A 24,651-nucleotide genomic window follows, 5' to 3' on the forward strand; every position below is an offset into this window, starting at 1 on the left:
TGTCTCCCTGTCCCCCCGTGTCCCTGTATGCTGTGTGTGTACGTCGTTACCTTCTTCCTCTTGGCGGTGGCGGCGACCTTGCGCGCGCGCAGCGGCTGGCGCGGGCGCGCGGCGGCGTCGCGCGACGCCTCCAGCGTCAGCTCGCCGCGCCGGGCGCCCGCCACGCCGCGCTCGAACACCCTGCGATACCACCACGATTAGTATATGCTGACTGACAAACATTTGTAGACGATATACGAATCCGCGCCAAAATTCTAGTCCACTCTGAAGGAAGTTGTTCCGCGCAGGTGTAATAAGAGAACCGATGAGGTCGAACATGACTACAAGCATATACTCCGTAGCAACAGTAAGCGCACACTAACGCAGCTATGTACGGTTGCCTGGAGGGTCCAACGCTGACTTCGTCCCGCTAATCTATAATTACCTGTTACGACACAATTCGTTTCTATATTCAGAGCGGACTAGAAGTTTAGCGCAAACTCTATAACTCTTTGTCTCTATAGAATCAGGTCCAGAGTAATGCTAAATTATTCCCTGTCAACGACAAAAGACGAATAACAAGATATTTCCGGGAAAAGGAACCATCCAACCAACGACCCCAGGAAGGACAGCGATATGTATATAAAAAGGTTGTAGAAAGAGAAACATGCTTAGTTCTCAGGAATCGCCATTCCTGTCAAAAAAAAATAATGTAATGAATCTAAACTTTTGAAGGTGGTACAACCCTTTGCGGTTCGACTCCGGCGGCACCTATTTCTGCCTTATAACAGCAGTGTTAAGGGCTGCTGTATTCTGGTTTGAAGGGTGTGGGAAGGAAGACATACTTTTACGAGGCGTTCCAGCTTAGTCCTCATTGGTAGCGGCACATCTGTGGCCGCCCTCAGATAAGAATAATCTAATCTGGAGTTGAATAAAGATGTCCGCGTGCAGCAGACTATATTCAGAGCGGACTAGCAGTTTTACGCGTACTATACCATCAAGTGGACCGCATGCTTATCTGCTATTCCTATATTATAAAAAGCACAAATCTCTACGCATCTATAGACTTACCTAAAGAAGCCATTATAAGAGCCAGTCATAAGCCGCTGGTCGTCGCCACTCCAGCAACACTCGAACTTGTCAAAGATACAGTCATTCTCGTACAGTGAGCACAGCTTCGAACGGAGGTACTCATGCACCTGGTAACATTAGAAAAACTGTCAAAAATCCATAAAGAATTAATATTATAGTCTGATTCACAAATTAGGTGCCCAAAATGTATTATATAAATCTTATTTTTGACGATATTAAAATAATACAATAATAATCTAAATAAATTAAGATCAATTCACATTTTCTCATATCTATATTACCTCAATCATGTTCCGTACAGTAATAATAATTAAACATAAGGTTTATGGTACAACATTAAAATGTGATAATGGTAACACAATCGGGATCCAAAACATTTTTTGAGCCGCCATCTTAAAGTTTCGTAGCTGATGTTATTCATTTTCGTGATCGTGATTGAACTCGAATGTTTTCTCGTTTTCATAGCCCGTTTGTCGCATTGTGTGTAATTGTTAAAGTTTTTGTTGAGTTTGTTAAAGTTTTTGTTTCTTGTCAATTTGTTAAGGTTTACAATGCCTGGTATCGTATTTTGACAATGACATCACTTTGTTTACATTTTGGACACCTAATTATGAATCAAACTATAGTTGATCGAGGCTTAGTTAAAAACCGCCATGGAAATTTATTGGAGACCATCTTGAAGTGTCTCATATTTTCTAATTTAAATTACGAGCATAAGCCTTAGTTTACACAAGAAAGACCACAAGAAAGTTTTATGAAAACTTCTTTAGCGGCATTGTGCACACTTTGTGATGGGTAAAAAATGTTCTCGCGTCAGGTCACGTGTCCTGATCGAAAATTCGTAAGAAGACAAAGGAAACTGCAAAGTCAAAATCTCATCCGGTGTCATCATAGAAAAATATGTCAATGGGTGTCAGTTTCATTTTTTATTTATTTTATTTTATTATTCAGGTTAGGTTTCGAACCTGAATAACAGATGGTGGCAGAAGTGAGGAAATTTTCACTTCTGCCATCAGTCCTGGAGAGCAACCCATTGATTTTCTTTATTTTATCATTGATGTAAACATGGTTAAATATATTTGATTGTGCAGTAAGAGATGTCTGAAGCATTTATTATATGACTATATGTATACTACGTTGTAGGCTTTCATAAATGCCTACAATGTAGTATATCCATCATAGACTGATTACATAGACAACATACTCACTGGATATGTTTCTACAGGTTTCGTTTCCATCCTAAGATCCCATACTTTTAAACCTAAATAGTCTCTGGACATCATATATCTGAAAAAGAGAAAAAAGAATTGATGAATTTCTTAAATAAATTTAGTAGTTTCTTGCATAAATATGGAAATAAATAATTGAACTGAATGAAGTGTTATAATGTTTGTTTTTATATTTATACCTAACGATAAGGCAGACGGGCTACCTAGTGGAAAGTAGTCACCGTCGCCTACGGACATTTGCAACACCAGAGGAGTCGCCAATGCATCGCCGGCTTCGGTGGAGAACTCTTTTTGCACCCCTCTTGAAGAGCCCCATGTCATAGCCTTTACCTTAGTCGCCTCTTACGACAAGCAGAGAGGATACCGTAGCCCTATTCTGGTCCCGGAACTACAAGGACAACCACATTTCCCCTAGCTTCCTCCTATGTGTCGGTGGCCACCCACCTGCCAGAGTTGCTCAGCTTGACGTCGCTGATCGAGGATATGATCTCGGAGAAGAAAGAGCGCGCGTGAGGATCCTCCGGCTCCTCGAACAGCTTCGCGTGACGATCGCAAAGCGCCGCTGCTCGCATGTCGCACAACCTTATTGTACCTGCACAACGGATGATATGGTCAATTTGTGTTACGGAGTTTCTTTCGCCGCTTCTTCTCCATAACGAAACACCTTGTGAGGAGGCAGTTATATTGACATTCAAAAAGTGATCTGTATAGAACCTATTTTGAACAAAGACAATTGATTTAATTTGAATAAGGTCACTTTATGTTCTTAGGAGAGGTCCATTGGTCCATGAGGCTGAGCTCAAATTAATTACGTGAGGCATAAGGGGCGAGGAGGGGGGATTGAGCCAAATTTCACCAGGGGAGGGGGTCGTAAAAAAATCTCAGGTAAGTAATGGTTTTTTCTATAATATAAGAGTAGCAGACGAGCATTCAGTCCACCTGATGGTAAAACGCTACTGCCGCCCATGAACATATGTAATCAACCCCAGATAGTATTAGATATTCCTACCTGAGATCGGCCACAGATGCGCCGCTACCCCTGAGGACTAAGTTTACATTACTTAAAAATTGGGAAAAAAGAAGAAATGGTAATTCATAGTGTCGAGATAATTCGATTTTATTTTCGCCGTAAACGTTTAGAAAATAAGGGGGATAATAGTCACTTTTTACGATAAAGATATTTTGTTTTACTTTTATTGTAACATTAATGTAAGATTTACTTGATGAAACTCACCCTTACTACTAGAATATACAAAGAGATTGCATTCAGTCGGGTGGAACTCTGCTGCGGTGATGACCTGAAATAAATTAAGCAAAACTAATTAAACACTCCATTCTACTTTATACAATACCAATGTACAAAATATAAGAGGACACCTCGAAGCAATGACATCAATGTGTCATTAAATTTAATGATTAGAATCTTAGGGCGTTTGTCCACCTCCGCGGTCACCGGGAACGAGATTATTTCGGGTCGACTTTAATATGAAGTGTGACGGACGTGCGGTGAACACGCGGCTATAATAAATGTATGTATAATAACCGCTACTTCGGCGCTGTCATCTCGTTCTCAGTGACGGCGGCGATGGACAAACGCTCAACTTGAAAAAGAAGCTAACCAAATTATTAATGTAAAATTTAATGTCTTTGTATTTATGTTATTTATGTTCATTAATTTACCTCATAATATTTCCTAGTATATTGCATTGTGTTCGTTATTTTTTAACCGTTAAAATAAGCAATAACATGTCACATGTGTAAATGGTACACGCCTATAATTGACTTACATATATAAAACAGTTGTATACATATAATATTAAAGTTTATAAGTTTTGTTTGTTAAGCTGTTGGCGTGATAAAATACATAAATAAATAAAAATAATAAATAAATAAAGTTCACCAGCAGTGGCCCGTAGTGTGTGTGCATACCTCAGTGAGCTCCTCCATATTGACGGGCTTGATGTCGACGATGTTGAAGCTCTGATCGGTGATCTCGAGGTGCCAGAGGTTGATGCGCAGATCGTCCGCCGAGAGGTAAGTTTCCTGATCCGAGTTCAGCGAGATCGAGTTTATGTGGTACGTGTGCGCGTTCGCGAATATCCTCCTGTGAACGTAATAAAGCATTAATTAAGTATAATCCGCAGCAAACTTCTAGTCCGCTCTGAAGTTCTTACGCCTGGGTGTAGTCAGAGAGCCAAAGAGTCTGATATGCTTGTAGTTGTGTGCGATTGAACACAACTACAAGCATATGAAAGCTGTCAACGAATGAGTTGGAAAACATCAGAAATAAAATACTACATTATATGATTGAAACGAGTCAAATAATGGACCATAATATATATTTTTCATATGTTAAAATTACATAAATTACTCATTAAATGTGACATACAATTATAGAAAATGATAACATTCATTGCTTTGATATGCAATACAATATTTTTTGATGTAAGCAGTTCGTTATTTTTAGAAATAAATGCGACATCCATCATTCACTAAGCCAATATTTTTGTGACAATACAAATTCAAAGAAAACGCGAAATATCTGCCTATGATTCCTAAAAAGATATGATAATGTCAAGTGGTTACACAAACAAGCTAACCAATACAATTTATATAGATTTCTGCATAATCAAATCAAATTACCTCATACTCGTATCTGTTTGGTAAATATTGGTTCGAGAGCCACTCGACACGTTATCACGATGTGTTGGGGATAAATTAAATTATTTATTTGAACTTGTGTCGAATATTTAAGTCGATACTTTTTTTATTTATTTAATACTTTATTCTTACAAGTATGACAATGGGAGTTCTTACTTATGAGTACTGGTATTTTCGATTTGTATGTAGTTGAGGTTAGTTTAGGTTAAATTAAATGGAATATTTAGGTACGAGTCTTCTCTTAGAATAAGAAACATTAGGAAATTGGTGAACTTCATATACCTTTTCTCTCGATTTTTCCTTTAACGTTTTAACGGTAAAGCAAGTTGCTTTAGCAAGTAGTTATTAATTTCTAATACGTATAATGTACATGACATATAAATCAAAGATGTTTTCTTGTAGTTATGAGGCGAGATATTTTTAATAATTAAAACAAGCTTTAACTTATAAATTGTGGTCAAATAGTTGTGGAAGGTGTGTTTTCTGGTCTAAATCTATGCTTTTAAAGGAGCGTTATAGATTTCATGTGTTGAGTAGGATCTATCTCACCTAAGAGAACACCCATACCGGGCAATATTATACAGTCATGCAGTTCAAGTAAGGCAATGATAATGTAACGGTCATGACGTCACAAATACATACATTATTGCACGGCGTGAAGTTAGCGCTTGAGCGCAGCGATAATAGGCAACTTAAGTCACAAGTATCGGATACTATTTTACAGCTCGTGTGACATAAACCCGCTTATACTTGTCAATTCATATGAAAAAATATGATAATTATTTTCAAAGAAAAGATAACTTATAAATGATTGAAAATAAAACTATGAATTAAAAAAAAACAACAAATAAAGTGTGTTGTGTTGTGTTGTGTAGTGATGTACCTGGGCGAGGCCTCCACCATGAGGTCGGCGGGGCGCACGGTGGGCACGCGCAGCTGCGTGACGCGCGCCGGGTCGCGCGGCCGCCCGCCCTCCTCGCGCGTGTTGTAGCCCGTCACGCGCTTGTCCCGCTCCGACACCTGCACACATCCACATACACTGTTAGACACTGACAAATGACAATATCGTCAAGACGTCGATTTTTGGTATGCAACACAACACTGTTAGACACTGACAAATGACAATCTAAACATATATAACTCAAAGGTGACTGACTGACATAGTGATCTATCAAGGCACAGCCCAAACCACTGGACGGATCGGGCTGAAATTTTGGCATGCAGGTAGATGTTATGACGTGAGCATCCGCTAAGAATGGATTTTGATCAATTCTACCCCCAAGGGAAGGAAATAGGGGATGAAAATATTACTTCGTAACGCGAGCGAAGCCGCGGGCAAAAGCTCGTGTCTATTATGAAAATATCAACAAAACGTCGATTTATGGTATGCAACACACCACTATTAGACTCTGATAATGTCTAATGTGAAAATATTGTCCTACGGTATATGCAAATAAAATTGTATAGATTAATTACTAATGACAAGTGCTAATAAGGAATGACAAACTTTCCGATCTTTTAGTAAGCAAAATTATAACGTAACTCAAGAATACTACTTATGTGTTAGCTTATATAATTCAAACCACCCCAATAATATATAACATACAAGAAGCAATTTTTTATAGGAGTAGCAGACGAGCATGCAGTCTACCTAAAAGTAAGCGGCTACTGCCGCCCATAAAAACATGTAATCAAACCCAGATACGATTACATATACCTAAAGGTCGGCTGCAGACGTGCTCCTACCCCCGTGGAATAAGCTGGACCGCCAGGGAAATATATATCTCCATTACTTATTACTCATTTAGATAATAATAGATAATCCAAACGCAATAATCATTCACTATATTTATTAATATTTTAAGTGACGGAAGACTGTTCAGAATATGAGAAAAGAATAATTGTTACTAAAACAAAAGCAATAAATTACCTTAAGCATTTTTACCATTAAAGTTTTCAATCACGCTGTAATTTAAAAAAATAATTTTGAGACCAATAGCATGAGATAACCTATCACATGACATCTAAAATTGTAAATTGTATTGTTAGACAATTGATGGTTGAACGACGATAATCGATCACAGCTCTATTGGTTACAATCAAAACTATCAATAGTGAACCATACATGTTTGACAGTTATATATTATTATGTTCAAGTATACAGGGGGAGATTTTTTATAATGTTAATTAGGCGTAGATGGTCGAATCCGAGAGTACAGGGAGTAACAAAAGGAATGCTGGGACAGATTTTAAAAGAAATTAAAACAGTATTTCGATTGTATTCGATTTTACACAAAAAAAAAAACTAATTTCTAACCGGGAGTCGAACAATTTTATTTTGAACAAAACATACTCTATATTATTGCGTCATTGAATAAAAAATGCTTTTAAATTAAATTCTAAAAGAAAATAGCATCAAAAAATAATTCAAGTGAAGTAACCAATGACATTTTTGATAATATTTTTCTAACACAGAATCGTCAATTCGGCCATCGATGCCAAAAAAAACACACCCTGTATATTACGTTACGTGCTCATACAACGATGTCCGGTCTAAACTAGATACAATTTGTGCAACATTTACAAATACTCGATCCCCTACAGGACATCCTAGCTCCGACGAACAATTATTTTAATGTTGTATACGACAACACATGTATAATGTATGAAATTTAAACTGACAAGTGAGATCTGAAATTTATTCCGAATGACCATTATTAACCATATTATTAACCAAATTGTTGTTTTTCGAACATTTCGTATATTAAAGTTGTATTACACAGTATTTTTTTGCTTTTTATTTTTTGTTTCGTTCGGTTCTTTTCTTTTCGGTTCGGGCTTCGATTCGAAGCACTCTGGTGCGGTAAGAATCCCACATAACCCTGTGTCGCTCTCACGGTACCGGGTACCTTTTGAAGGTCTCCCCTTGTTAACAAAAATTCATAAATAACGAGTATATGTCATTATATTCGAGACAATATTGTATTATGTACAAAACGCATGTACAAACTAGCACATACCTTCCACAATTTAATAGTCTTGTCGTTGGTGGAGAGTAGAAAGTGTGCCTGGTTCTTCCGCTTGAGCCACCTTATCTTGTTTATCTTCTCCTCGATCTCCAGCGACTTGAGGTAATCGAACTCCGGCTCGTGGGATTGGAACGTTGAGTACACGTTGTATTCGCCCTTCTTCGGCACGCATTGTTTTGACGCTGGGTCCCTCTGGAAATTAAATAAAATTGGTTTTTAGCGCGACTCTTTCTACACTTACAGCGCCACGTTAGGATTCCTTATGTCGTGGGTGCTATGGATACGTAAATGGTAAAAAAAGACAGACACCCAGACCAAGAAAATAAACCTATATTTAGATAACTATCTAGCCAGGGATCGAACCCGGAACCCTCTACGTGTCAGACCCTAATGGCGACCGCTCCGCCACGCGGGTAATCAAAACATCATAATCAACTCCTTACTGAACATAGATATTAGAGCCCTTGTTCAACTTGGTTCAACTTTCAAGACACTACCAACCACCACTAGTTCGAAGTTTGAAGGGTATGGATGCTGGCTAACTTACATCTTAACGTGGTGGCAACACATCAGCAGTAGGCTTCAAGGTGAAGCTGTTCTGTATACAGAAGCCGACTGCAGACTATATATAGATTTGATCATATATAGTCATAGATATCTATGCAAGCTCGTTTACTTCTATAATATATAAAAATGGCTACTTTTCACTCAAAAATCGCCAATGTGTATATATGTATACACACACGTACACATACAATTCCTGCGTTAAAATTAAAAACTATTAGATGCGTTTATGGTATGCGTTCTACATAAAGTACCCGCCGTTTGCGTCTAACGTCACGTGCCTTGCAAATTGATGAGCGTGTAGGGGAATTTATCTCACAACAATACGTGCGACACACTCTTAATTACAAAGCCACATTAGCATAAGAGAAATAACGATACGTATTGACGTCTATTACGATAGATCACGTCTAATCAATAGGGAAGTTGTTTATGTATAAATTATGTTATTCTCGTCTGTTGTTTATCGGTACTTTGGTGTAAGTTTTTTTATGATATAAGAGTAGCGGACGAGCATGCAGTCCACCTGATGGTAAGTGGCTACTGCCGCCCATGGACATCTGTAACCAACTCCAGGTAAGATTAGATTAATATCTTAGGTCGGCGACCGATTCACCGCTAACCCTGAGGATTAAGTTGGAATGCCTCGGAAAAGTATATCTCCCTTACCACACTCTTCAAACAAGAACACAGCAGCACTTAACACTGCTGTTAATAGGCAGAAGCGAATGAGGGGGTAGTATCGCCGGAGTCGAACCACAAAGGGTTCTACCACCTTCTTTATTATCATTCACTCTAAACCATTTCGAATACTCAAATTTTAACGTCCAACAAGCGACTACATTGGTATCATAACCCAATTAACACATTCATTATCACGTCAGGCCGCACGAGTCCAAAAAACTCGCTATCAAAACATGGCAATGTGCGCTTAACCACTTTCACTGGTGATTTTCTTTTATTTTCTCGTGAAGTAATTCACATCGACCGAACAGAAACGTATGCGAATACCGGTCAAGTGCCAAATGGTCGAGTTGAAACGTTATACGGTTTATGTTGGATACGAAAGGCCTTGGAATTTGCTGAGAATCCATATTCTAGCAAGCACATATGCGTTTCCTAGCCTGCGTTCCATGTTTAAGTTTATGTTTTTGTAAAAAAAAAACTATCAACATTTCAGAAGTATAACTTCAAAAATGTGAGGATATTAATGTATGGAATAGTCTCCCTGTAAAACATAACGTAGCGACTAAATTTTTAAACGAGTATGAACTTCTGCAATTTTATCATATGTTTGATTTCCTTACAAAATATTATTTTAACATATATTCAGTTTCTTTTATATAATATTGTAGTAGCAAACAAGCATACACTCTATCTATTAGTAAGTGGCTACTGCCGCCCCTGGACATCTGTAATCAACTCCAGAGATTCCTACCTGAGGCCGCAGATACGTCCCTAACCCAAAGGACAAGTTGGAACACCTCCGATAAATATGCCTCCCTTACCACACCCTTCAAATCTGAACACAGCAACGCTTAACACTGCTGTTATTAGACAGAAGTAAATGTGGCGATGGTGCCTCCCGAGCCTTGCCACACGGCATTCTCCGTTTAAAACAAGGCACAATTTAACCATATCTTTCTCCCATCGTACACTCTACCTTACATGTACATTCTACCTTTACAAATCACGATTGAACCCATATCTTTCCCCATCGTACCCACTATCTCACCTGAAATATAACAACTCGGCCTCCCTTGTCGCCGGTGGCGAGTAACTCCCCGTCGTGGTTGAACTCGACGCACGATATCAGATCGGCCTCGGTCACGTCATCCTCGAGGGTACCCTTCACCTGACTGAAACACCACGTTGTCTCCCCACCATTGCCTGCAACGTAACACGTGTTAGACATACCGGGAATTAGATAGATCTATTTCAAGATTTTCGAAAACCTAGTACCTATAAGTATAGCTATGCTAGCTAGTATAGCTATAGGTATAACCAAGAACCCATAGGTATAACTATGGGAAAATTACAAATTGAAGTAAAAAAGATTTTATACGGTCTATGAATTTGTACGCGTGTGCAATGATTTTAAATGAGTTTTCATTTAGATTTAGGTTTAAAGGTTTTCATTTGCAATTTTAATACTGACATAGACTTAGATAAAAAAAAGTTTTAATTTTATATCGGTTATTAGATCCTTTTAGTACATACTTTTAGTTCTAATAATATTTACTGTAATTATAATACACAGGGAGCTGAGTAACCAATCCTTTTTTGAGAATTTGGCTGACACTTTCCCGTAAATAAGAATTGTATTCCTGTATTTCTCTCACATAAGAAAATTACCTCAAATTAATAAGATTATACTTATAGCTCATAGTGCAATGGACACTAATAAGAAATTTAATTATTTGAAACGGGAAAAATACCTATATAGGAGAACTAAAGTCAAATCATAAGGTTTTAAATAGAAAGTTTCACAAAGTTAAAAGATTCAAAATATAGGTTAAACATTCCACATACACGAAAAAACATGTTACATAAGAATGTTTACTTGATAAGAAGAATAGTACTAAAGAGGTTTTACTGAATATATTATGATGAAAATCAAACATGAACTTATGTATGCTCTATATGACGTCACAATAAAAACACCACGAATATGTCACATTACTAAATAATGACTCAAATAACGAATTACATAGTAATACAATTAAAAAAATAACCTAAATCCAGCTACACATATGTGTACTGTATGTTACTTTAGAACGAACATACAACATTACAAGTACATCCCTTGCAAAATTGACATAGAACCGCAACGAGCAAGCATTCGCGGCGAAAGCGTGGCATCCCACCGCGCCCGTTGAATGACAGTATCGCGTTACGCTGTCATGTTCTGTTACATGTCAGTACCCGGCTTTAAAACTATCAAATGACATGCTCAAAGGTTTTCACACTAGCACCAAACAATTGCTTTGTATTTGGTGGTTTAAAAAATAGGTTGATTCAACTTGTTTTCAAAATGCCTTATAAAAATATAATAACCGTATAAAATGATAATTGTATGCCTCAAAAAGGGAGGAAAATGAAATAAGTGTTGTTCAAAGGCCAGATTATCCTTGAACTAATATTCCATTATGGGATTTTGTACTATTTGATCATCATATTATTCTAACAACTCTTAACAGACAAGTATTAATCAAGTAGAAATTAATTTAAAATGCCCGCGTAACAACTATATAAGTTAGATGATAAGTTTTATTCAATCAGATAGATACATATTACATCATTCCCATACTATCTAAATTCCTTTAACTTTTTTAAAATTCTGATGTTATATTATAATTTACTCAACTTTGTAAATTATGATATTTTTGTGAAATATTTTGTAATTAAAAAATATTTAATACCTTAGCTTTATAATTATTTTGAACGTCAGTGATGACAAAATACCTAGCATTGTATTGTTAAAATATGTACGAGGATATTAAGCATTTCACAAGTAAATTTATTTTTGATTTCAACCTTAATCGAATTAAATTTTACTGATTTTAATTCAACTAATTTAAGTGCGTGTGAATCAAGTTCAAGCAACCCAACCAGCCAGACAAAAAAGTCAAATGAAATATTTACTTTTAAACTTGATATTTTATTATCAGTGAAGTTTTTGTTGCTCGCGTTACAATTCGTGGCAATTTCAATGTTTTGTTTTCAAACGTCGATATTTGCAGTACTTCTTGGTAGGTGACATCATAAGCTAAGACCGGCCCGAATTACCATGCTAAGTAAGTAAATAGACTCCGATAACAATTTTTTCAGCACAATTTATGTATATACCTATGTAACGGAAACGGAATCTTTGAACTCGATTTTTACCCACTTCGAATGATCCGATATATTAAAATTTTGAACATTTATCAAAAACCGATGACAATACACGATTTTAATAATTTCATCCCATTCTCCTCATCAGGATCGTCAGGAATCGGAATTAACGATTTTAATTGTGCGATTTTAGCATGGTTTTTAGTTTTTAAACTATAATTATTTCATACAGAAAGTCCGTGACTTCGGCATACGATGTAATACATTTTTAACTATTTATACCAGTTACTATAATAGGTAAATTTTTGAACTATTTTTATCTGTAGGTATGTTACATTCTTAAATTAAATACCAACAAATTGTACTAAACATTTAAGTTTTTGGAATAAGTTAATTGTAAACTTACTAGTTTTGGGGACGGCCTGAAAATCTAATAGATATAGATCATTCGTATGTTGTTCTATACAAGGTTAAAAAAATACTTAAAAAACTCTAAAATACCGCGCAAAAATATACAGGTAATTTTAAGTTCTTTTTTTAAATTAATAAGGTACCGTGTAGCATTAAAATTAGCTTTTAAGTAAGTTATTTATGACATAACAGACTCCTTATACGAAAATTAGTTAATTACGTGAATATAAAGCATACAATAATGCACATAAAGCACAAATTTGGTTAACCAGACGAAAAAAGCAAATTATTTAGTCTTATGAACGACAGAAAAGATGATAAAAATCACTTTTAAGACAGGATTAATAAGTAAAATTGGAAGATTAACATAAGTTATAGTCAGCGCCAAACTTCAAGTCCGCTCTGAAGTTGTTGCTAGCAGGTGTAGTCGTACAATTTGCTATGACGATGCGATTCATTTCTATATTCTGAGCGGACTAGCACTTTTACGCGGATAATTAAAATCGGAAAACAATACAATATGAAACACAGTTAGAAAGTAAAGTTAGAATTCACTTGTTTAAACAGATAAAAGTAAAAATAGAAAACACATGTTCGACACAGATAGGAAAAATCGTAAATGCAATGTAGTCCAAAAGAAAAGTAATTTAAAAGAATAAGTCAAGAAAGTTCCCGCATCGGTTTCGTAAAAGTTTATCAAAATCAGATAAAATTTTTGGAGACAAAAAAATCGACTTAAGTTCGTATGCTTAAGAAAAGTCTTAGGCAGTCACTAATATAACAGAAATAAGTCTATTTTCGTAAAAAAAAATATTACGTCCATCGCATACTCAAAAAGACACTTGAAAAAAATACCCAATTTTTCACCCGACTGCGGATGGTAATGTTTTCGAGAGTATTTTACGTATGTATGTATGTCTCATACTTGGACATGCCCCGCAGCCCAAAGCTTGACGGATTTGAACGTGAGGTATCCTTGGATTTGTCGAAATTTTAGCACTTAGACAATATATTTCGGCATTTGTTTTTTTTTTGTTTTTATACTACTCCTCTAGTTCTATAATACAGGCGATGTGTACTAAGATATAATCAATAATTAATTCATGTACATACAGTCACATGTGGTGTTCCAGTGTAGTCGACACGAGTGGTTCCTCCAATTCGCGAAGTTATCCTGTATCCTGATACGATGATTCGAATACCACGGCAGTTCTTTCTTTTTTAACATCTCTAGTCCACAAACATTCAACTAACGATAATATTGAGGCGGAGGTAAACATCAATGCACATTTTTTACAAAAACCTTCGGGCCGATATTAAAAAAAATAGCACAGCAGAGAACACATCGTCACTCAAACATGTCTCGGATGTAAATGTAAAACAATGAGTTAGTTTTCAAACCTGTTCCTGGACACAAAGGGTAACCCTATATATTTGAATGGGGAATCGTCGTTGGTAACATTAAACTCGCCTTTTATGTGACATACGGACTAGATAGGAACAATGGAGGCAACGCAGGTGACTCGTCACTAGCAACTGTAGGAAGTGCCCGCGGCGGCGATAAATGCAATTACAACAATATAAATAGTTGCGAAAACAATGCCACCATTCGTTGGCACCCGATGACAGCTGAACGCTTGTATTGGTAAACATCGGGCAGTAAATAAAAATACAGGCAATTGTCTGTCACAAAAGTGTTTAAGCCTGCAAAATGTATCACATTATGTTTAATTTTATCAAGGGCTTGGCAACGAATGCCTATAAACTAGTAATTATTATGAAACCAAAAACTCAACTGCTGAAAATTATAGCCTATATTATGCCCACAATTTAGACGTATACAAAGATAACTCATGTCGATACCTTAATTCGCAAATCAGCCAACTCCACTTTTTGTCAAAATGTTTTTTTTTTATTTATTTTGATAAAAAATGCAGTTGAAAGAAATTAAAATAAATAAAAAAATATTTTGAAAAAAGTGGAGTTGGCTGATTTGCGAATTGAGGTATCGAAATAAGGATATGTCAAAATCTATCAAGTCGTTTGATCTAGATCATGCCGAAGAATAAGCTCGAAAAACCCTCCATGGTCGGTTATTAATCGCGTTCAAAATCGAATTTCGGCTTTCGTCGGTCTGATTTTATTTGGAAATATTCTATTTGACCTACTGATATTAGTAAAGTTACTTTTTGTTCCATATAGTTTGACATAATGAACTTTTAAACATAACGATCCCTTGGTGAATGACCTAGAAATTCTCCGATAGAAATTACGATTTCGATAATCAGAGTCTGATTATTCCTATCTTATCCAATAACGTCATTCAATATTTATTGAGTGATTTTTGTGATACAATAAATCCTTTACCTATTTTATGACCTATACTTATGAATGACCTAGGAATTCTACATTTATGTCTAAAATCAATCGGTCTATGATCGTCGTGATTTTGACAAGAACTAAGCCATCGTTAACCCATTGCTGTCCTATAGCTGGAGACGGGTCTCCTTTTAGAATGAATGAATGAATGAATTAAGTCGAGAAGTAGTACGAACTGGTACACTGCTAATGAACCTTTGAAAACGTTTTTTTAAGATCCGTCAGGTATACATATCTCTTCGCAATGTTTTCCTTAGCTGTTAAAACAGATAATGAACTTTGCCTTATATATAGCCTTGAAAATCTTCTCTGGGATTCGAACCTCGGACTCTTCAATCAAGTGGCCAAGTCTCAACGACTAGGAATCACTGCTTAACAAATACCTAAACAATACAATCGAATCGCATAAAATACGAAAATAGACTTTTCTCAGCTAAGATCTAAAAACCGTGGGCGTCGTGGACGACACTGATAGACAATTATAAATATATCTGCGTTACACGACATACAAATAACTTTTATAGGGTTGATAGTCTATGAATTGAACCAATAGAACTTATTATATTGTCTTACTAGCTGACCCGGCAAACGTTGAGTTGCCATATAAATAAAAAAATGTTAAGGGTGAGCAACCCTTATCACTTAGGGGTATGAAAAATAGATAGTAGCCGATTTGAGAATCGACCTACTGAATGCATATAAAATTTGGTGAAAATCGGTAATGCCGTTTCGGAGGAGTACGGTAACACCGACATCCAAAATCAACAGTATAAACATGGTAAGTAAATAATAAAACTTGCAGAAAAGGCTACCAAAAACGTAACATAAATTATTATATTTTTAATACAGAACATTACCCTCGGCAATCAAGTAAAAATACATCAGCGTACATAACAACACGGACAAGTGTTCCGTCCCAATCCGGAGCATCATCAGGGTGAGTTGACTGTACGATAGCTAATTGTCTTAAGATTAAGGCGATTATATCCGATCGCAGATTATTAGGACGTTTCACCGTAACCTCCTTGGAATAAAAAAATAAGAAAACTTACACTTCTTGTGATGTTAAGTGGAAACTTCAACAGTATAAGAATCATGCAGAAGTAGTAAAGGAGTATGAACGCCACCTGATGGTAGGTTCTCGCTGCTGTTCATTTTTTTTTTTTTTTATAATATAAGAGTAGCAGACGAGCATGCAGTCCACCAGATGGTAAGTGGCTACTGCCGCCCATGGATATCTGTAATCAACCCCAGATAGGATTAGATATTCCTACCTGAGGTCGGCCACAGATGCGCCGCTACCCCTGAGGACTAAGCTGAAACGCCTCGGAAAAGTCTGTCTCCCTTACCACACCCTTCAAACCGGAACACAGCAGCGCCTAACGCTGCTGTCATTAGGTAGAAATAGGTGTGGCGGTGGTGCCGCCGGAGTCGAACCACAAAGGGTTCTACCACCTTCATGGACACGTCTTATCAAACCCGGATGGATATAGCGCCCTACCCGATATTGGCCGCTGATATATTGATATCCCTGAAGAATAAGTTGGAATGCTACCTATACGTGTCCCTCTTACCATACTCTACAAACCAGGACAAAACTGTTGTTATTAGTCAGAAATAGGTGTGACGAGAGCACCTCTTCAGTGAAACCACAAACCACTATAAAAATCTCAAAACTAAGGTGGATTGCCGTGTAACCTAACCACACTATACTACGCTTCATCACGACCACAAACTACCTTCCAAGCACACATGAATCACAAACTTCACTAATTAACTTTATTGTTCTTGAAAACTATTCATCTATTGTAATTTGTTTTCTTAGAAATCACAAGACATTTAGTAGGCCAGAAGGAAAAATATAAGTCAAAAACAACAATTTGGCATGGTACCAAGTAAAATCGTCATGTTCATGAATGTAAAATGAAGACTGTCTTCATCAACTACATACTATTGCTTGCTTATTGCTTACAAATAGTCCATTGGTCATTGCTTAGAACATTTTTTTTTATAATATTGGAGTAGCAGACGAGCATGCAGTCCACCTGATAGTAAGTGGCCATTGCCGCCTATTCCCACCTGAGGTCGGCCACAGATGCGCCGCTACCCTTGAGGACTAAGCTGGAACTGTCTTCAACAACTACATACTAATCCAGTGCTAAGAGCATGTAAATTGTTTTTTTTTGGTTTACAAATGCCTTAGTTCATGGTTTACAAAGGCTTTCGTAGTTTTGAAAGTGCATTCCACCATGGAAAAAGAGACGTTCAAGATCAATTATTTTATTGTATTGTATTTACTGATCAGTAATTGAATGAAGGTGGTAAGAGATACTTATCTGAGTTTCTTACTTACTTAGCCTTTATTAGCATCGGTGACTGACCTCTAATCTTATCTGGGATTGATTATAGATATTCATGCGCCAGTTGCCCCTTATCATCAGGTGGAATGCATGCTAATATGTTTCTTCTGTCATATACAAAAAAAAAAAATATTATAATAATATAAAGAAGCCAATAAAATATCACATGTCACAATGTTTTTTATACCACCCTTAATACCAAAAAAAAATGTGAGCCGTCACGGGACGCCTGGCAGATGTGAAACATCGACATTATTTTGTAAAAGTAATATGCAGAAAAGAACATCTTGTGATAGGAACTAAATATGTCATAATGATAAAATAAAATATTACGATTTTTTTCCAGATAACGATGACTATTTATTGAATTCGATTGCGCATGGTGACGCGTCGCCACACCGTACACACTACTGCATGTAGACTGTATATATATACCATCGTATAGCGTGGCACGGCATGCGTCGCCACGCCAGAAATCGGTTTTACGTGCGGCTATAGATGTTTCACATCAATAATAGCAAATAAGAAATAATCTACCATCAACAAGGTAGACCTCTAGTTATTCAACTCTGAATTCTCACTACACCCTTCAAACCAGAGCATTATAGTAAAACACTATCTAAGACATAAATAGAAGTGGCGATGATATCATCAGGCATTACAGAGAATTCTGCCACTTATATGGCATTGACACCATTCGAACTAATTAAAAGACACAGATAGGAAAACAGTAGGAAGCAGTAATAGCATAATTGAATCCCAGACACCTCAATTTTTACAGTTATATTCATATTAGAAATTAATTATCACTATAAACATCATGACAAAACATATTCCTAAAAAGTTCTTAAAAAAGTCAAAAGTGTGAAGTCTATCAATACTTGGGCATTAGGAGAGACTATGGCCTAACACCTCTCACTCAAGAAATACCCATACCCAGCAAAGCAACAGTACGGATCGACAACAACAAAGATAAAATAAAACATACAAATACAATATCAATTCCCAGAGTTACTAACAATCCACATGTGAATATAAATAAGAGAAAACAAAAATCTCACAAAAACAAGCAAGAATCACAGGTATCACACATGTTTACAAAATTACGTGTAATTTCTTGGAATAACAACTGAAATGTTTATATTCGCTGATAACAAAATAAAAACATTACATGTAAATAGGCTATGCAGATAACAAACTACTTAAGGTATCACTGTCTGAAACTTTTTAATGATAACAATTGTTTAAAGACGTGTTGATGAGAAAGTGTAACAATCATTAATTAGTTTACCTAAATCAATGAAGATCAGATGAATAGATTATGCCAAGTTAGATGCCCAGCGGCTTGTATACATGTCCCGAAACAAAAAATGTCCTAATCGGCCCATGGACATGCATACATGTCCGAATTTAGTGCCTTGGTTTTGGCTTATTTTAAATTATCTACGTATTATTTGTGGCTAAAAATACTTTTAATATGTAGTATGTGAACCTATTTTACCGATACAACGTATTCCTTCACGTCACTAGTACAAAAAAATAAAATTATGACATTTCTATTCAGTGACTTCTCGGTGTCAAGTAAAAAGTTTGGAAAGGCGCGCTCGGGCATCTTCGGCCGAGTTCGGCTGGACGGCTAACTTGGTAAATTATAATCTTAAGCAATACATTTGCCAAGTGGTTCTCAACCAGTGGTCCGTGAACGCACCCAATGTAGTCCACAAAACAATCATAAAATTTATTAAAATTGCTTAAATAAAATAACAATGTGTCGAGTCAAATTGTGGAAAACAAAGTGATGTGATAATTTTGAAGGTGGTAGAACCCTTTGTGGTTCGACTCCGGCGGCACCACCGCCACACCTATTTCTACCTAATAACAGCAGTGTTAGGCGCTGCTGTGTTCCGGTTTGAAGGGTGTGGTAAGGGAGACAGACTTTTCCGAGGCGTTCCAGCTTAGTCCTCAGGGGTAGCGGCGCATCTGTGGCCGACCTCAGGTAGGAATATCTAATCCTATCTGGGGTTGATTACAGATGTCCATGGGCGGCATTAGCTATTTCCCATCAGGTGGACTGCATGCTCGTCTGCTACTCTTATATTATAAAAAAAAAAAAAAAATTACTAATATACTATAAATACTTTGTATAATTTGCAATGAATATAATATATTTGTTTTCGATTAATTCTATATTGTCAATGGAAAGGCTAAAAGTCTAACACGCAAAGGGGCCAGTGTATGAATTTTATTTATAAAGAACAAGTGATGGCAAAACCAAAGTGTTATTGAATGTTCCTACATCACAAAACAGTTTAAGAACCACTGCTTATTATTTCAAATTATAATTTCAGCTTTGATTTTTCATGATATAAGCTTATGTTATAACCTCAGTGATTTCAGTAGAAATGTGAATATTATTTCACATTTATTTGCCTCTCCACATTTTAACTTTATCTTCTGTCCTCCATAATTATGTAAACTCTAATATATAATATATTATATCTAATATATAATGTATAATACCTAAAGACCTAATATAGATAAATAATAAATATTTATTTCGTTATTATTTTTACAATTGAAACTGTATTATGATATGAAACTAATGTTAGAATTAACACCGTAATAATTTCATAGAATAGGTAATTAAAGACTTAAATACACCTGATATTTAAGTCTTTAATTACAAATACCCAATGATAGTTTTTCATTATCACATCCAACAAACAATATATACCAGATATATTATTAAAAATATTGAATAATTACTCATTTATTCACATTGCAACAATAATCCAGCAATTAATTGTCAGTATGAATTGCACAATTAATTTGAAACATCATCATAAATGCATGTAATACTTATTTTATTAGCTATTTACTTCAATTATAATTGCCGTGTTCTTATATCAAATAAATGACACACTTACAGCTGATTATATTAAAAATAAATACCGTTTTATAAGCTTATAGTATGCTTATTTATATCCCATAATATATAGAGAACTTCTATGAATAAAGGCCTGGCTTAGTAATATGGGCTAATCTTGAAACTACTGAAACAGTTTTTAGATAAATACCTATTACTCTGCACAGGCTAACATTTGAAGTATTTTTACAGTAATATTGTAAAACTATATCAGTGAAAAATGCAGGCAGAACTATGACAATATCTTTAGAAATAATTTGTCTATCTGTATTACCATTTATGGTAGTTTTCTTTATAATATAGAAGTAGCAGATGAGCATGCAGGCCACCTGATGGTTAGTGACTGCTACTGCCCATGGTTATGTACACATAACATTACATTTGATTACAATCAACCCCAGATAAACTTAGAATTCTAGCTGAAGTTGCCTACAGATGCATTGCTACCCCTCAAAACTAAGTTGAAATGCTTAGATTAGGCTGATGATAGGTAATTGTGAAGTAATGTATACAAATATATACCAGAAGTTATACCACCAATAATAAAAAAAAATATGATTGTTTATAACCACAACAGAAGCATTATATTAATAGTTTTTTGTTAAAACATTTCAGGAAATGATAATAATGCAAATTTGCCAACCATTGCATGTCGCAAAGTGCAATTATAACTGCAATTATGATTGTAGTAACTGCATTGACACTTTTATTGAAAATAAGATTCTTATGAAGGAAGTAAAAATGTTATTAGAAAGGTTAACCTTTCTGCTACAATGATATTATGAAATCAAGGATATATATTGCAGTAGTTCTAAGAAAAGAGAGTCTCGCCCATCAGTTCACAAATACTTATTCAGTAGTAATATTATAAAAACAAAAAAGAGACCATTTAAAAAGAATTGAAAAGGGGACATAATGAAGCTTATGTCTCTCTTATAATTTATATGAATCAAACGACACCTCATATGTTAATCTGTCAAGCCATCAAATCTGTAGGGCCGACCAAAGAATGAGATATACATAAAGTCCTCCAGGTAATTTATGTGAGCACATATTTAATGTTAGCTCACATAAATTACCATAAAAAACAGTTAGCCCTTTAGGGCTGATGAGAAAACTTCACATTTTTCCACATTCCCCATTTTTGTCATTTTGCAAAATGAAAAAATTTGGATTTACCACAACATAAGTAGAATTTATCAAATAACAGTAGTGTATATATATTTAACTATTTCCTAGTATGAAAAGAAAGTTAAAATGTTAGTGAATATTTCAAATATTTTTCCATTAGATACAAATAACTATTACATGCAAAATAAATAAATATCCATTCCCATTAGTCATGGTATTTATAATTTTAGGTCATATTAGTTTAACATTATTCAATGTTCTTCTTCATTTAAAGCCTACAATTACAAATATCTGAATATATTGCATGGTGTGAGAACATCATCACTGCATTTCTATCATGAAGCAGTTCCTGTGTTTAAGTGGAAGGGTATGGAGGGCAGTTGTATTGAAAGTGGTAGAACCTTTTGTGGTTCGACTCCGGCAGCACCACCACTACATCTTTTCTGCCTCATAATTGGGTTTAAATTACTCATGGTTTGAAGGGTGTGGTAAAGAACACATACTTTTTCGAGGCATTCCAGCTTAGTCCTCAGGGGTAGCGGCGCATCTGTGGCGGACCTTAGGTAGGAAAATCTAATCCTATCTGGGGTTGATTACAGATTTCTATGGGCCACTTACCATCAGGTGGACTGCATGAGGCAACCTATTTATATCTCAGGAGTAGCAACAAGTCTGTGTGAATACTGATAGGTTCCCAGTTTTCTTAGAAGTTGGTTGGAGATAATCATGAACAGTAATTACTACTTATCATCAAGTGGACTGCATGTTTGTTAGTCACTTTAATCAAAATTAAAAAACTAAAAAGCATAGCCTCTATATAAAACTCTATTATAATTATATATAGGCAATGGTGGCTTCTTAACATCATATTTGACATCATTGGACATTTAAAATCATCACACAACAATCACACATTGGTTATTAGACAAACCAAAATGTGGATGTTCAGAAAACTACAGAGTTATCAATGATAGCATTATGCATATTTTTATTGGCTAAATGTCTAAAGCTAAATTTGACAGATAATAAAATTCCAAACTCCTGTGCAAATAATTGTTTTAGTATGTTTTATCATCGTCATCCACCCATTACTGTCCCATTGATGGGCATGGGTCTCCTCTCAGAATGAGAAGGAATAGGGCATAGTCCATTGCTAGCCAAGTGCGAATTGGTAGACTTCACATACCTTTGAGAACTTTTTTTACAACATAACATAATGTAACAATTGTATGTAGTTAATATGAAACAGACTGAGCGATCAAATTTCATTGATTAAGGTTCATAATGAAACAGGTAGAAAGAAATCTAGATATTCTCAAACATTCCTGTTTATTTATAATATAGAAATGAAATGGCAAAGAAATATGCAATCCAAATAATAGTAAAAGACAACTGTCACCAATGGAAGTCTGTAATCGACCTCAGATAAGTCTTACTTGAGGTCGGCCACAGATGTTGTTTCTCTTTAACTAAGTTAACGCCTGGGGTAAGTATGTCTCCCTCGCCACACACTTCAAACCAACACACAGCAGTGCTTGATAGTGGTATTTGACAGAAAAGTTGTTGTCATGGTGCCTCTAGGGTCAAATCATAAACCATTCTATTTCAATACAAAATCATAACCTTTCAATACAAAACATTTTATGGTATGATTCTATTCCAATATTACCGTAGCCAATGGTACCACATTCTTGAATGCTACAGATCATTCATATTAAAGATCTTGGATACTTAAAAGGGTCTATGATGCCAGGGCAGGTGCAATTTTTTGTAATTGTCACATGAAGTAGAAAACAGGTTACGGACACTATTTCTGTCCAAACATCCTGTGTCACGCATTAATTAGTCATGTTTGTATCAAAACAAACAGAAATAGAATTCTATAGAATTTATTGGTTAGAGATAGATAAACCTGTATTCTATACAGATCATACAAATATTTACGGGAATACCAAAGTGGTAAATAAAAAAATGGAATTTACCTAGAGAACATAGAAATCTACCAAGTGTAGGATAACAACATATAAATAGATACTATTTGTTATAATTATTATTACTACTATTTATCTATGTGATTTATCAGCTAGATGAAACATCTGACCCCTATGATCCTAATGGAATAGTACAATAACATATAATGCTCTTTCTATTAGACCATTCATATGATAATGCGTTCAGAAACGTAATCTTAGTTAGAAATAGCATAAAACATGTTTGTTTTCGAAAAAAAGTAGTTTAAACTGCCAAATTTCGCAAAATTATGACTGTAGCAAATTGTAGCGTGTATTATATTTGACTATTACGTACATGTTTTGGTATTTAGAGCGTCAATAACGACGTTTTTTTTAAAAAAACGATCTCACCTGAACGCAACCTCATATCGAAAATTATTATTTTCTGAACTGGATTCGATCACTAGATACGTTTGGGATGATTTCCACGATATTCCTAATGGTTAAAATCTGTTGAATACACCAGAATGACCTTCGTTTTGCAATCAACAATCATAATCATCTGGACGCACAAACAATTTACGTCTACTGCGTTTTTATGGATTACAGCGAGTCTACACGACGGGTTAACACCGAGAAACCGTTGCGAGAACCTTCTTTTCACTACATGTTTAGCGTTACGGCGAAATCAAGGAGCAAAAGGTTAAACTATCGGCTTCAGTATTACGATAACCAAACACTATCCACTGAAAACGCACAGTACGTAAACACTAAAACTAAAAACCACACAAGGACAACAACATTGCATTTACCGTCAGAGTTTGAACGATAAAACATCTTCGACTTATTGCGAATCCCCTTTGCGATTTCGCCCTTGTCTCGGGCGCTAAAAGTCAGCACTTACCGGCCATGACAAAGCCCAGCACAAAAACTTAAGAAGTTCAATAGTTTTAGTACACAATCACTTCGGTATTTTGCTAAAACATCACACAGAATTGCCGATGAAAACTGATTAAAATCATTTCAACATTACATCGGTAAAAAGCAATGGCGCTCAGAAAATTCACAAATACATACAATTACTGCAGAACACAGTGTTGC

General features: G+C 35.7%; 1 protein-coding gene across 4 annotated transcripts in view; it reads right to left on the reverse strand.

Annotated features, from left to right (window-relative positions):
• Nucleotides 1–24,651, reverse strand: part of tws (protein phosphatase 2 regulatory subunit tws) — a 34,269-nt gene extending 9,618 nt beyond the window's left edge. For 2 of the 4 annotated variants that reach the window (XR_012102744.1, XM_073078067.1), the window contains exons 1-10: nucleotides 13,916–14,218; nucleotides 10,290–10,444; nucleotides 7,982–8,182; nucleotides 5,845–5,981; nucleotides 4,230–4,404; nucleotides 3,535–3,598; nucleotides 2,745–2,892; nucleotides 2,280–2,358; nucleotides 1,051–1,178; nucleotides 51–180 (exon numbers count right to left, since the gene is read on the reverse strand). Coding sequence is in view for 3 of the 4 variants with exons in the window: in XM_073078067.1 (XP_072934168.1) it covers nucleotides 51–180; nucleotides 1,051–1,178; nucleotides 2,280–2,358; nucleotides 2,745–2,892; nucleotides 3,535–3,598; nucleotides 4,230–4,404; nucleotides 5,845–5,981; nucleotides 7,982–8,182; nucleotides 10,290–10,444; nucleotides 13,916–14,030 (1,332 nt within the window). In the remaining variant the exon portion in view is untranslated. Of the gene's footprint in view, nucleotides 1–50; nucleotides 181–1,050; nucleotides 1,179–2,279; nucleotides 2,359–2,744; nucleotides 2,893–3,534; nucleotides 3,599–4,229; nucleotides 4,405–5,844; nucleotides 5,982–7,981; nucleotides 8,183–10,289; nucleotides 10,445–13,915; nucleotides 14,219–24,362 lie in introns of those variants that run through there. The other 2 variants (XM_073078083.1, XM_073078074.1) reach the window with 2 other exon arrangements.

The sequence above is a fragment of the Epargyreus clarus genome, unplaced genomic scaffold (assembly GCF_041222505.1).
Source record: "Epargyreus clarus isolate Ecla_fem2 unplaced genomic scaffold, WU_Ecla_fem_2.2 ptg000002l, whole genome shotgun sequence".
Taxonomy (NCBI): domain Eukaryota; kingdom Metazoa; phylum Arthropoda; class Insecta; order Lepidoptera; family Hesperiidae; genus Epargyreus; species Epargyreus clarus.